General features: G+C 37.8%; 1 protein-coding gene across 1 annotated transcript in view; it reads left to right on the forward strand.

Moving 5' to 3' along the window:
• Nucleotides 1-2,874: 2,874 nt before the first annotated feature.
• Nucleotides 2,875-14,561, forward strand: part of LOC306908862 (roundabout homolog 2) — a 44,221-nt gene continuing 32,534 nt past the window's right edge. Inside the window, exons 1-2 of the mRNA XM_079482101.1 lie at nucleotides 2,875-3,258; nucleotides 8,734-9,060. Coding sequence (XP_079338227.1) covers nucleotides 3,201-3,258; nucleotides 8,734-9,060 — 385 coding nt within the window. The 5' untranslated portion in view covers nucleotides 2,875-3,200. The remainder of the gene's footprint in view (nucleotides 3,259-8,733; nucleotides 9,061-14,561) is intronic.

Below are 14,561 nucleotides of genomic sequence, written 5' to 3' on the forward strand. Positions count from 1 at the left end.
ATCTATAGCTTTGTGGTTCTTGTCAAACGTCAAAGCTGTTGCTATCAGTTTCTATAGCAAGATCTCAAACTTGCTATCCTTATTATATTTCTACATAGTATGCATAAGCAATAGCAGATGATCCCATGGGTTTGTACCCTTGACAAAACCACGTAATTCAGAAGGCTGATAAACAAAGGCATCTGCAGCATTAAAAGTCATGTTTCCAACTGTGAGGTCATTGTTGTCTAATCGAGGTCAGATTTTGCAATTTTTATTTATGTTGCCAAGCAGGTGTATGGCCTGTCCTTTTATATCAACTGACCCTTGGCCCGCAAACTCCTTAATTTATCATCCCCACGCTTACACCAACATCACCGCCCTCACTTCTGTCACCAAACTGTTATACGTTTATGCCAAGCCACAGGAAATCATTACAAAGCTATTGTGTTCCGTGTCCACACATCAAGCATGTCTACTCGAGCACACGTCCTGGGAGCAGGTCTTTTGTTTTGAAAAGATCACCCTGCCCTGGAATGACCCGTGCAGTCTGTGCTTCTCTCCCCCACCCCTTTCCAGAGGACTCAGAGTCAGAGCCATATGGCACTGCCACGCTCACTAACAGGAACTGTGGACAGGAAAAAACACAAACATGGGCCTAAGGCCAAGTTAGGCCATCAACAATCCAAAGTGTCTGTGGTTCGCAGTGATTGTTGTTATTTTTAGCATTGTCGCTTCTGTTGGAGCAGAAATGAGTCAATGTTTATGATCATGGGCTGTTGAAAGAGCAGATGAAAACAGAGGTATTATTTCCTTGACCCACAGGGTCACCATTGCTTTTTGGTGTTGCGTTGGTCTCCATGTATTTGTAGTTGTTTTGGTAAGAAAGTTGTTTTTATGGTTATTGAGAACATCTGCAGTGGTGATGCAGCATAGACACATTGATGTGAGCAAATAGAATATGGGTCAATTCCTGTTTCTGAAGGGAAATTAACTTTTATTTCACTAAAGTATGAGGTGTTTTGCATGAACTTTGAGGTAAGAAAGAAATGTGGTTCTTGCATCCAATACATCCATAGAAATATCACTACAAATCTTTAAGCAGATAAATATTCTTTAGATTAGATGGATGGATGCGTTCAGCCCTGTCAGATTTGTCTGAAATGTACCACGTTTTGCTAAGTGTGCAAAATTTCTATGGCAAAGCAAATTATGACTCTCTCTCTTTTTGATTACAACATGAGGAAGATAATTTGTTTGTGGCAGCACTGGTCTGGATATGTCTAAACACATAATTTTCTGTCAACCGCAAAACAATGATAGTTGACATCGTACTTTGACACGTAGGTGAATGTTAATGACAAACATGTCACCAAGAGTGAGCTTGTTCGGTACGGCGAAAAGAATGAGAGTAAATTAGCATTTCTCCATCTGAGATGGCATGATAGCCAACGGAGGGAGATATTGTTAATTAACTATTTTATTTCAGGATGCAGTGTGATATCCAAGGGAGGCAACTAGATAAAGCATATTGCTTTGACGTATATTGACAGGGCCGTCGTTACTGATGCGAGCAAAAAGCTATGAATCCGCTTTCGGCTCCTGGAAATTCAAGCTTTCAAAATACTTGTTATTGATGCCGCCAGATCTTGATAAAGGTTTTCGTTTGGACCTCTCAGACATTGTTTGCCATTACTCACAGCAATTTCTCAAGCGAGGTGAGGAGAATTTCAATTTGTTGCACAGTTGGTATCCTTTGAGCTCACAACTGTTGTCTGTTTTCTGACTCTCGGCCATTCTGAGCTTCGAAGAAAGACAAATGTTCGCTTCTCACTTCAATAATGGCAGTCTTTCACAACAGACACAAAGTCAATGTGGCAAAAAACGGCACATGGCTCAAGGAAAACCCTAGAGAAGGGCACCAGTAAATCTTAAGAAGGTCAATCAATGATGGCTCTGATTGTATTGGAAATAAAAATATAAACGTCTGCCTAATGGCTTGCTGTAAAATAGAGCCACGTATATATTCATCAGAAGTGCATGGCTGATAAAAGCTAGCTAGACAGTCTAAGCAATAATCCTGTTTTTACACAACAAACTGCAATTTGTTACAGCGAGGGCCTGTTGATGTGAGAGTCATTGTGTGACAAAATATAAATACAATGCTCATGTAATTTTTTTTAGGTCAGCTTTGTGAAGACAGTATAGAAGTGTAGTGTTTATAGACCACTTTGCAAATTGTAAACACTAGTCCAGAAGGATTTTTTTTATTTCTGTTATTTTAAATCTTACATTTGATTCGTAATGATATTTGTTCAACATTTTAAATCGGTTATAAATCGTTATAAAAATCGGTTTGTGTAGTGAAACGGAAAGTTTTCCTGGATCAGCAAATTGTTAACATCATCTGAAGTGGTCTATAGACGGTTTCAGTGGCTACAACAAAAATGTTGTGTGGCCCAAACTTAACGAACGAAGAATCAATAACTTATGAGTAGTTTTAATGTAATGCAATACAACGAATATTCACTATTCAAAATATTCATTTGAATGAATATGAATATTAAATAAATCGTTACATTATTACCAAACACAGACGGTAAAATAACTTCGGGGCAGTCCGTCTAATTGAAAACTGAAACTGAAAAGTGTTTACAACATGGTGCGAAATAAAATTTTCATAGCACATAAATAAAAACTAGCCATTATTATAGCGTTTTATAACGGCACTTTGTATTTCAAAATACGTCTGAGCCTTTGAGGGAAACCACAATAGTAAAACCCTTGACATAGATGGCGATATAAAGCTGTCGCTTTAAGATGTGTGCGTGGTCTGCCGGACTGACTGGTGAAGCTCCAAGCACTTCATGCTGAACGGCACAGTCGAGCATCCTCATACAGTGTAAGCCATTGAGCTGAATGGATAAAACAGCCTGTGTGAACTCAGTGCACTGCAGTTTGCGCTCAGAGGATAGAGAGCAAAGTCATCATGCCGTCTCATACAGAGAGATGCGCGCTTTTCACGTTGGATACTACTGACGCGTTATCGTAATGCGACGCTGTGGACTTTTCCAAGAGATTAGCTGAACTGTGATGTGGAGTGTTTTTACTCTTATGGGTTCGTTTTGTTTGACATGTTCCAAGTGAGAATGTGTCTTTGTGATTTTTGCCTTTTATTTCATTTAAGTATGTCGGTGCCATAAAAGTGCACTTGAAGGACAATGGCTCTTATCGTAGGAACCGTGATACTGATGCTCTCCAACATCTGCGGCTCTACGGGTGAGTTTGAAAGAGCACTCTTTTATTGATCCGCTGGCGCTGAAAACAGAAAGTTTGTAACGTTAAGTCGCAAACTTTTGCGTTTAATATGATCACTGTAAATACAGGATGGTAGTAAACGCGTCTTTAACAATGCAACAAACTGCATGCATATGTTTATTAATCACGAAGCAATACTGAAGTCACAGAAACGTCTTTGTTGTTCCATAAAGCCGTCCACAGATATCTGCATGAACAGATGCAAGACAAAGTTTCCAATTAAAAAAGAAAAATCGCTCATATTTTATGAATGAAGAAATGGCTGGGTTTGCTTTGACTCCTAACTATACAAGACAGCTGTGTTTTGAAATATTTAGTTTCTTTTCACACACAAGAATGAATATTTTGTTTGTTTGTATCCTCAGCTACCCAATGATGAAATCAAAGTACAACAGCATTAGAGCTATTATTAATACATAAAGAGAAGAATTAGATTGTGTTAAAAATGTTTTTCATTTTTTATCTTAGTTTTTTTTTAAATGCGACTTAAAGAGATAGTTCATCCAATAATACAAATCCTGTCATCATTTATTCAAAACCTGTATACCACTCTTCCTGTGAAACAAAAGAAGATATTTTGAGAAATGTCTCTGTTCTTAGTATCCAAAACGTTCAGCGGGGGACGTTTGGGTGCTTTTTTTAAAATATCTTCTTTTGTATCTTGTGTGAAGTAAAGAATAATAAAGTACATAAATGATTAAACAATTTTAATGAATTTTTAATTTTGGGGGAACTATCCCTTTAAACCTAGGCTAGACTACCCTATTTGTTGTGTTGTGAGTAAGTGTCTATATGCAAGATCCATTTCCATATTCTTCTCTTCTCATCTGCAGTAGGTGTACCATGTTTACATGGCAAGTGAATTGAACCGTGAATGACTGACCTAATATGTTTGGCAGGTGCAAGGAAGAATGCCACTGCCATATCATCAGTCTGCAGGGCTGCATGACGTGTCCCCCCGCTGAGGCCAGCTTAATGGCCTTCAACATTAAAGGAGACAGTCGCCGCTGTCCCCAGCAAGCTTTAGAAATAGAGTTCATAAGTTATGCATCTGTCTCCCCATTGTAGGGGTGCACAGTATGAACATTGGCCGAGCTGAAAGGATGCTTAAAATAGAGCCATGCATGTATTAATGCAGTTGGTTTATCGATTTGACAGTCAGCCGTGGATATGAAAGGCTTTGTGTGATGTGTGGTTTTGAGAACGTTTTGAGGTAAAACATAAAAAGTATAATGTGAAAGCATCATTTCCCCATAGAGCAAGTGTTATTGCGTTTCTTTTCGCTTGCAAATAAGTGATCATAATTAGTGAATGTGTACGAACTTTAAATAGCATGTATGTGCATGTGTAATTTATTCGGAAAAACACAAACCATAAAAATACCCCACAGTTGGTATGCAATATGTCTGAAGCTTTTGATCTGACGTTGAAAGTTTGAGTTACAGCAGTCAAGCAAGGGCATGTGGCCAACTGCGAGAGGTTGGATGGGGTTGACAGTGATTATGCCATTTCTGAAATAATGACAAATGGCCTCGGATGGATAACCCAGCAGTTACGCGAGCCCCAGGTTTAGCTGTTAACAATACCTTTGTGATTCTGTGAGAGCACTGGGCTGTGCCATAATAATGGGACTCGAACCAGCATTTATGCAGACAGGTGGCATAACAATGTTGATCTCTCTATAAATTACAGTTTTTTGTTTTGTTCACTGATCAGTGATTGGAGAAATGGATCAAGGCTCATATCTGAAAATTTTTAAAGGAAAGAGCTTTGAAAACACAACTGGACATTTTCTGTCTGATCACTGTTTTCGTAACAAATAATCATTAACAGCGGTACATTTAAGCCCTAAGGAAGAGGAATATTTGTAAATATACATTTCTGTAACGCATTATGTAATGGCGTAGCTCGTAGCCATATGCAAAATATAACTCGCTTCAACAGGAAGTGACTTGATTCTCCTATACCCACAAATATCATTTTCATCACATGACTTTAGTAACAGCTATTCAAATTGTTTAATAGTGGACTTATGGTAAATCATAGTATGTTTTAAATGTTTTTTTTTGTAAATATTCTATCATAGCATAATATATCACTTTATTACACAGCACTCTGGAATAGTTTATTCTGGTTGGCCAATCAAGGTCTGATATTCCCAGATAATTCAAAACATGGTAACCCATATGCTGTAAATCATTGTTACAGTTACCGTTTAATATTACACAAAATTTTTATATAAATGTGTGACATATTTACAAATGATTAAACCGAATTGGCTGTTCTGCCATTTGAACGTCGTGTCTTACCCAGTGATCTATATAAATGACTGGATTGCGCCTGGAAAGTTAAACCAACGGCAGGATGTAAAGCCACCGGAAGCGATCGCGCCACCATCTTGGTATGCCTAACTGACAAAGAGCTCCATTTGACTTGCAGTCAAAATTACGAAATATGATGATCCCTTTTCAGCTTATTAGGCGCGTGATATGGTTTTAGTTTACATGTGTATTTAAATGAATTGTTACTTCTGATGTTTTTTCCAATGGTTATGTTTATTTTGGGAAGAATAGCGATGCAAATGTGTAAATGTTTAGAAATAAAGCTTCATGACTCAAAGAACATATACAGCCTGTATCTGTATTTAGATTTCAGAATCAGCACATTTGTCATATGTTAAGGTGTCTCGTTAGTCTGCTGATCTGTTATGTACGATACTACAATGAAAAAGAACGTAACTCACTCTAGCTATGTCTAACATGATGGAAAAATTACAGACTTTATATAATTAACCATTTACATCCTTGCGTAGTAATAATGTCCTGTGATACTTTAAATATAAAAACGGGGACATTAACATGTGATAACTCCCTGGCTTTCCTGTGGCTCAGTGGTAAGAGCATGGCGCTAACAACGTCAAATTCATGTGTTCAATCTCAGGAGATTTCACATAGTCAGAAACAAATGGATAGTAGAATGCAATCTGAGTCGCTTTGGATAAAAGCATCTACCAAATGGGTAAATGTAATTTAAGAGAACAGTTGGGGATTGAGCAATCCAGTCATTTATACGTTTTACCTTAAAACCAAGTAAACAGGTTTTCCTTCTGGAAGCTAATAAAACACCCGTCATTTAACAATTGAATTTTGGCTGGCAAATATGGGTGGTTTTAAGATAAAAAAAGATATATCAGCGATATGACAGATCCTCGTTACAATGCTGAGCACTCTGTTATGCCTTATAAAGCCAAAACAACCTGACAGTGTTATATGCAACTTAGCCCATTATTTTAGTTGACTAAAAGTAAAACTTTGAAAAAGTCCCTGTACAGTGAAATCAAATGAAATATTGATTTTGATAATTGAAAAAAAATGAAATGTTTTAAAGCAGTCAAATTATTATAATAAACAAAAGTTGAAATAAAAAATAATTCATCCTATATAGAATATTTAAAATAATACAATTTATGAGAAAGGCATACACCAAAATTGCTAAACCTTTAATATAAATTAACACAAAAACTAACTAATGTTTGTTGATATAATATCCATGAGGTGCAGAACTTATATCGAATGAGATCATTGTTGTGGGCGGAGCTGTCAGCCGCTACGTCGCAGAAATAGAAACCGTTACTAAAATAAAAATGGCTGTTACTCATCGTGAAAATTTGCTCAACTGCATTTCCCAGTGTGCCTTTTACAGGTTTCCATTTTCATTCAGGGCGTGTCAATGCTGATCAAGGTTACGTATTTTCATGCGGAAAAAGGCTAAATACATGCGAAACTCTGTGTTTTGAGTGAGGGAATCTACCACTGAGAGAAACTGCGAGATTTAAAATCTCACACATATTTCTCATTTGAGTTGCATGCGTAAATATTATGTAACTGCGTGAAAATAGAGAGACTTTTTTATCATTGTGTGGCTACACACATGCCGCTTTTCAGCCCATAGGATGCTAGTTATGTGAACATATGTGTGATCTTATCTTAAACCTCTAATATATATATGTGCTTTAAAGAAAGCAGTGACAGTCTGAATCCTTGACAAGTAATTATGCTTTTAAATCAGCATAGCTGCATCTTTTCATCCGTGATGGGAATAAAAAGCAATGGTTTTTATTCGCTCCGTTCTTTCTCTCACAAGGACCAATTATCTTGTCATAACTTGAAAAGTGATGATGCCTTTGAATAGTGGGAGGTATAATCTAAACTGTTATAAACGGATGGAAACATACTTGCGTCGAGTGTTATGTGCAGCGGGAGGATGATGAACTAGTTAGCCGTTCATGACATACAAAGGCCACTGGATTTCCTTTCTCCCAAGACAATACACCTTGTGCTCTCTAAAGGCTGTTTTCCCCCACAGAAATGCTTTCAGAGTAATTTCAATTTCTTTTGGGGGCTACTTATTTACTATTTATTTCACCCGGAACATGCACCGCCGGTGTTTGCTATACCTTTTTAGATCAAGTGAAACCCAACATATAGGTACCGCTGTGCTCATAATTGATACAGTATATTCCACCTCTTAAAAGCCCCTAACGTACAAAGCAGAAAGCTTCTCAGTTAGTTCTATAGCCCCTGCACGAGCAGAATTCACCACTAATGGGCAATGAGGTTTGGAGGCTCATTCACCAGCAGCGGCCGTGCTCGACTCAGCCTTAATGTCAGCTTCTTTAAACTTCTCACTGAATCCGTCTGGCTCTCGGGGCTGAAAGCTTAATAGGTGCTGAGTCATCAGCCTTTGAGAGGTTCATCCTCTGCTCTCTCTCCCACCGGCCAAGAAGGCTCTCGTCCCTTATTCCTTCTTTTGATGAATACATGCTGAGAGAATGCTGTAGTTTTACTTTGCTGTATAGTTGAAGGTTATTTTTTGCCCTTTAACGTTTTTTTATTACGGCTACATTGTGTTTATTTAACTAAATAACTAGACTTGATTTTACATTTTTAACGAAGAAAATACACTCATAGACAGGTTTCTGAGTGTATTCTCAGCTGAGAAAGAGAGTTCATATACACAAAAGCAAATTATGTAAATCATATTTTCTCTTACTCTCATTCAATCCATCAATTTATACCATCATATCAAAAAATGCCCTCTTATCAGTTTAAAGGATTTTTCTCCCATGGTTACATTTTGTCTGGGCAGACAACCCAGATGAGATAGTACTTATTAATGTTGTTTTGATAAAATATACATGCAGCCATTTTCAGCATAAAATAATCTCAACAGACAGTGCTTCATCATCAAGGCTAACTTACACACACAAATAATATTACAGTTCCATTGAGCCAAGGCCACTAACTCTTATGAAGAATATAGTTTAATCAAAGACATTGCACACTTACAATGTCAAAATAATGTCAATGGAAAATATATTTTCATATCCTAAAGACCATTACTAGAAATCAAATATATTCTGTTGATTCCACACAGGGTCACGGCCACGTTTGGAGGACTTTCCACCCCGGATAGTGGAGGACCCCTCTGATCTGACCGTGTCAAAGGGCGAGCCGGCGACCCTGAACTGTAAGTCAGAGGGTCGGCCCGCACCCACGGTAGAGTGGTACAAAGACGGCGAGCACGTGGAGACTGATAGAGACGATCCACGGTCCCACCGCATGCTACTGCCCAGCGGCTCCCTGTTTTTTCTGCGCATCGTTCACGGACGCCGCAGCAAACCAGACGAGGGTGTTTACACTTGTGTTGCCCGCAATTACCTCGGAGAGGCTGTTAGCCGAAACGCATCGCTGGAAGTAGCCAGTAAGTCCTTTTTGATGAATTCCACCTTGTTTGTTATATCTGGATGGAACATAACTCTGCTAAAATAAAAGTAATCTATCCCTCTCAGCTGTGGCCTTAGGTTTTGTTTGTCTAGTTCTTTCATGGCAGGCTGCCGGTGAGTTTTCGCCTTCTATAATACGGGGCCGTGATTGTGTCCTCCTGCTGTTTGGCTTCGCTCCGGGCCTTTGGCTCAAACATAATCCAACTCTCTGGCACCGGAAAGACAACAGATCCAGCTTGTCTGCCAGAAGAAACTGGATTAGCAAGTTTGTTGATTAGGAAAAGAATGCAACTAATTTGAATCCCCAAAGTTTCCTCATTAAGAACGAAAAAATAGTACATCGCCTACTTTCCACATGGCTGTCTTCTTTTCTCTTCAACAAACAACGCCAAGTACCAATCCCTTAAAATAGCTTGGGGCTTCTTGTTGTATTATCAGAGGTCTGATAAGTGGTTTTAGGTTATTGACGTCTGGAGGTTTGAGACGAAGTTTAGGCTGATTGTATGTATAAGTTAAATGATCAATGTCATGTTAAGCTCATTTCCAATTTGCCGAAGGAAGTGATTCAAGTGTTTCCCCATTTAATGTAATAAGATCTTAAAATTGGCTGCAAGCATGAACTGATTCCTTCCAGCGATTGTAGACTTTTTGGCTTACTGTCCTAAACGCTAACACAACCTTCTGGGTGAAAATTATTTGCAATCATGCACACAGCGGTTAATCGAATCCTGTATGCCGAATACTTCAACTCTTAAATAGATGTTTGTTTTTAGCGCAGGTGAAGTACGTGATCGCGCTTCCCAGAACAGAGCAAGGCAAGCATTTGTGTTTAAAGCATATGCATCTTTTTTTCAAGTGACTGGTCACATCGCTAGATAAGACCCTTCTTCATCGTCTGGTATCGTTTAAAGCTGCACTGAAACTGTAATTTTGACCCTCAACCATTTGGAGTCCATTGAAATCCACTATATGGAGAATAATCCTATAATGGTTTCATCAAAAACCTTAATTTATCTCGACTAAAGAAAAAAATACATATACATCTTGGATAACAAGAGGGGTGAGTAAATTATGATGAAAATGTATGTTGAAAGTGATCAATTCCTTTCATAATCGAGTCGTACTGCAGATGAGAAGTCATAATTACAGCACAGAACCTTACAACGTGTCCTCTGAGCAAACCTTTAACACAGAGGATGATTAATAACGGACAATTACACCTAGAAAGAAAATAGAATCGGTTTAGCCATCAAGAGCATGTAAGAACCTAAATCAGCACTCCAGCTAGATATTAGTTCTTACTGCACAATCCTGGTGTGTTAAGAACTTGTCCTTGTAGAAGATGAGGCGATGAGCCTTAGGTTATACACCTAGAGACCCGGCTCACCGCTGTCTGTATCTTCTCGTCAGAAGTGATTAATGTGCTAATTAGAGTTGGACAGTTGCCAACAAGACCACGGGACGATGAGGATGGAGGATCCTGATGTGTACAACAGGTGATGGCAGGGCGGGAGGAAGCAGAAGAGTTTGAAAAACACACATGCCGCAGTTCAGATTATAGCTAGCAGATTGACGTGAACATTTTTTGTTCGTTCATGGGATCAGCGTGTTTGTGATAAGTGAACAATATTTTGTGTTTCTGATTCTATGGTGCCCATCTGTTAGACACTTGAGCTAACAAGAGTCTTAGAATATTTTATTTATTTTGTTTGTTGGTGAATCACTTGTGTCTCTCGGTTTGGTGAACATGTGTGATGTGATTATTTGTTATATTAGAGTCATGAACGTCCTGCAGAGATAATCTTTAGAGAGGTGCGTTATATAATCGTTTGTAGTTTGACCCGTGCCCACGTTGTCAATCTTTTTGAATAACAAAGGGGCCCTGAAAAGAGAATTCATGTTCATGGCTGTCCAAGTCATTATTCTCATATGTTTTCTGCAGGAGATTTGTAAAAAGAAAATCAGCACAGATCAGATTTTTACATTGCTCAACACTAGACGTTGCACTTAAGGTTTAAACCAGCATTTGGACTGTGTCATAGCAAGACATGTTTGATTTCAAAGTATGTTTACGGAAGTCGTGCCACTCGGCCACCATTTTTGCAATGCGTCTGGGCAGCTATATACATCATTGCAAGTCCACAGTCCTATCAACTTGAATGGGGGAAGGCAGATAATTCAAAAAAATCGCTGGCTAAAATCACCATTAAACAGCATATTTCAATAATTAAACATTACATGAACTACAGTATATCAGAACTTTGGTTTGCCAAGCTTAAATTGTGCTAGAATAAAAATTTTCGAGGTCGCCTCATCTACTGTGCCTGCGTACACCCTGGCAACACCTCATGAGAGCCCCACTCCAGAGAATCATCAGTCTTTACTGATTGACGATTGGCTCGTTTCACTGACAGACTTCCTTCGCTGGAGCGGACATATTGAGAGTTGCCGTGCAACTTGTTAAAGAGTAACTATTACAATATCTTTAAAATTACGTTTCATGCAGTGTGTGAATGTAAGCAGTCTGCCAAGTTGTAAAGCCAAAGGGAACGAATAACACATTTATTGGCTTGGGAAAAAAGGAGTCGACTCTGAATCACATGAACGACTGGTCTGTCATTCTAATTTCAGTTCCATGTCAGATTTGCGTCACTCACCTACGTTCCATTTGCGACACTGTATGCAGTAGACCAATTACAACAGACTAGACCATCTGACCAACAAGATCAGAGCAGGCTGACAGAAAGGAGGGGATTAGACAGATGAATCGCCGAACGAATCATTTGAGAGTCAGTCAAGAAGTAAGGTAATAATAACTGCCTAGTATTAGAAAATGAAAGTGTTTTTACACCTTGTATGTATGTGAACTGGTTGTTGGAGACTCCATAAACCAAAGCAGGACCTTAACCCTTTATTGGGCAAGTTACCATATTTGGTAACTTAATCGATCAATCACAACGACGTTTCCATGCAATTTTTATGACGGATGTTAATATCGGGGGCAGTGTGTAAATGTGATTGACTAAACTTAAGGTGGTTTTTATTGTTAAACATACGAAAAATTTGGATGCAAATTTGTGCAATGACCTTAATTTCGGAATTTGGGAATCACGAATCTGCGCTCCATCCTACTCCCACACATACGTAAATAGCACCGAAACAAACAACGATAACTTAATGAAACTCTCACATTTTAATAGTTGTGTTTAATGTTGAGATAGATGATGTTTGTGTAGGATTTCTAGAAATTAGTGAACATTGTTGCTGAAAAATGGTTTGATCATATTTGATCATACAGTTAAGTGACAAAGTATCCATTTTTAGATATACGCCCGATGTGTTTAGTAAGTCATACTTTTACTAATAATGCATTATAACATAGGACAATAGTACTTACAGTATTATTTAATTGATTGTTGCCACAGATTTGTATTACATTATACAGTGATCCAGTGGGAAAATGTTACTTATTATAGTTTTTATTATAGCTAAAGTTTTAAAGAGTTGTCAGAGGCTTGGTGGTGGTGACATTGATATCCAGCGACCTTATGTGTATTCTGTTTATAGCATCATGTTAGCTTTTTACTTCTACCGATTGAATTTCGACTTCAAAGGTAACAAATGTTGTGTTCATTTGTAAAGATTATCTTGACAAAACGTGTAAACATCATAAACCATTCTTAATCACAGAATTTTTTTTTCTGATCTTCCAAAAGTCTATGGGAAAAATGCATATAGGCTTTCGGTCGAGGGAACCAGCGTGGCTCTCACTTCGGGGTTAGCCTACAAAAATACATAGTCTCTGAGGTACTATATTGACTTAATTTTTTTCAATAACCCATTCAGTCAAACATAAAGGGCCTTTCAAAGATTCATATTTGAATTTTTTACCCCTTCAATATAAGCATTGTTTCGGAGTATTTTGTGACAGATAAAATACCTCCATTTTGTGTTTTGCCAGTGTTGTTCTCAGAAAATAAAAAAACAGGTTAAATCTGGCTCTTACAGTAATATGTTAATCCACGCAAAGCTAAATCACAGTATATAGAGGGTTACGGCTTTATTCAAGTAAAATACGTATGCCATAAAGCGAATGCTTAATCTGACACTTTGTCACAATGACAGCATGACAAAAGGTAAAAGCCAGTAGTTATATTTTTTGTTGCATAGAAGATCTGACCTTGAATACATCGAATATCCATTCACGTATTCTCTCAGAATAGCAGCTTTGTGTTGAAGCTTTTATGCAAAAGAACAGATATCTATTTCAAAGCGCTGAATGTGGCAGTCAGTCTGCAGGAGCACAATGTGGCCTTCCCTGAGCCCAGATTAAGATAAAATAGGACAAATAAAAAATAAAACTTACTTAAAAGGCTCTAGACCCAGCTGTCCCTCTCTTTCTCAGCGTTGGATTATGAAGTAATGGTGTTTTGGTGGCAGCTTTGGCCTAATACGTCTTTCCCCATGTGCTGTTATCTAAACCCGCTTGAAGGGCTGTTATGGGATTTTTCACATGCACAATGTTGTTGAACATAACTCGCTTATACTTTTATCTAACATATTTTTCATGATCAACAAAAAGAGTGATATCTAGACCTTTTACTAAAACATGAATTGTTCTGCACTGTGACTTTGTTACTGCAAACTTTATCACCCTTGGGTTTAAATGATGAAGCATTATTTAATGTTATGTTGTAATGTGTTCCTCTTTGTTCTTCTGAGTGTTTGTTTGACCAAGAGGGGTCTATATTGAAAGCCTTTTATTTAAACTCGAATTGTGGATGGTGCACATTGGTCGTGGTTGAGGAGATTCCCCCTTCAATGTAAAGCAGAAAAGCGCTATATAAATGTAATGAATAAATGAATGTTCTGGATTGTGACTTTGTAAATTCTTCCACCCTTGGGTTTCAATGATGAAGCATTATGTAATGTTACGTATGTCCCCTATTGTATATTTGAATCCATTTATTTGGTGACGTAAAATGTTGTCAAGTCAAGTCAGCTTTATTTATATATCACTTTTTAAAATTTTCATTGTTACAAGGAAGCTGTACAAGAAAGCATTGACTATAAGCAAAATATATAAGGTTATGCAAGTCAAAACACAGGTCAAATATCAGACAGACTATAATGGATAATATGTAATTGTGTGATACTCATTGGTGGGAACTGTATTTACAAACATAGTGTTTTCGAAAGTGTCTAAGCCTGATGAAGGTCAGTGGACCGAAACATTGTGTTAATTAATAAATATTTGTACTACTGTAGTATTGATAGTGTGCGGGATCTCATTATTTTATTAGTCATTACGCAATACAATTTTCATGTCATTCATGATTCACTCTGTGTTGTGATATTACTTTCAGTTCAGTTACGTTCAAAAGAGTGTATACGGGACCAAAAACGATAAGGATTTTACCAGTCTGAAAGAAAATAATCACAAGCAGTATGTGGATTAACCCAGTCTTTCTGTGTGGGT

Source organism: Barbatula barbatula (genome assembly GCF_947034865.1).
Source record: "Barbatula barbatula genome assembly, chromosome: 19".
Lineage (NCBI taxonomy): Eukaryota > Metazoa > Chordata > Actinopteri > Cypriniformes > Nemacheilidae > Barbatula > Barbatula barbatula.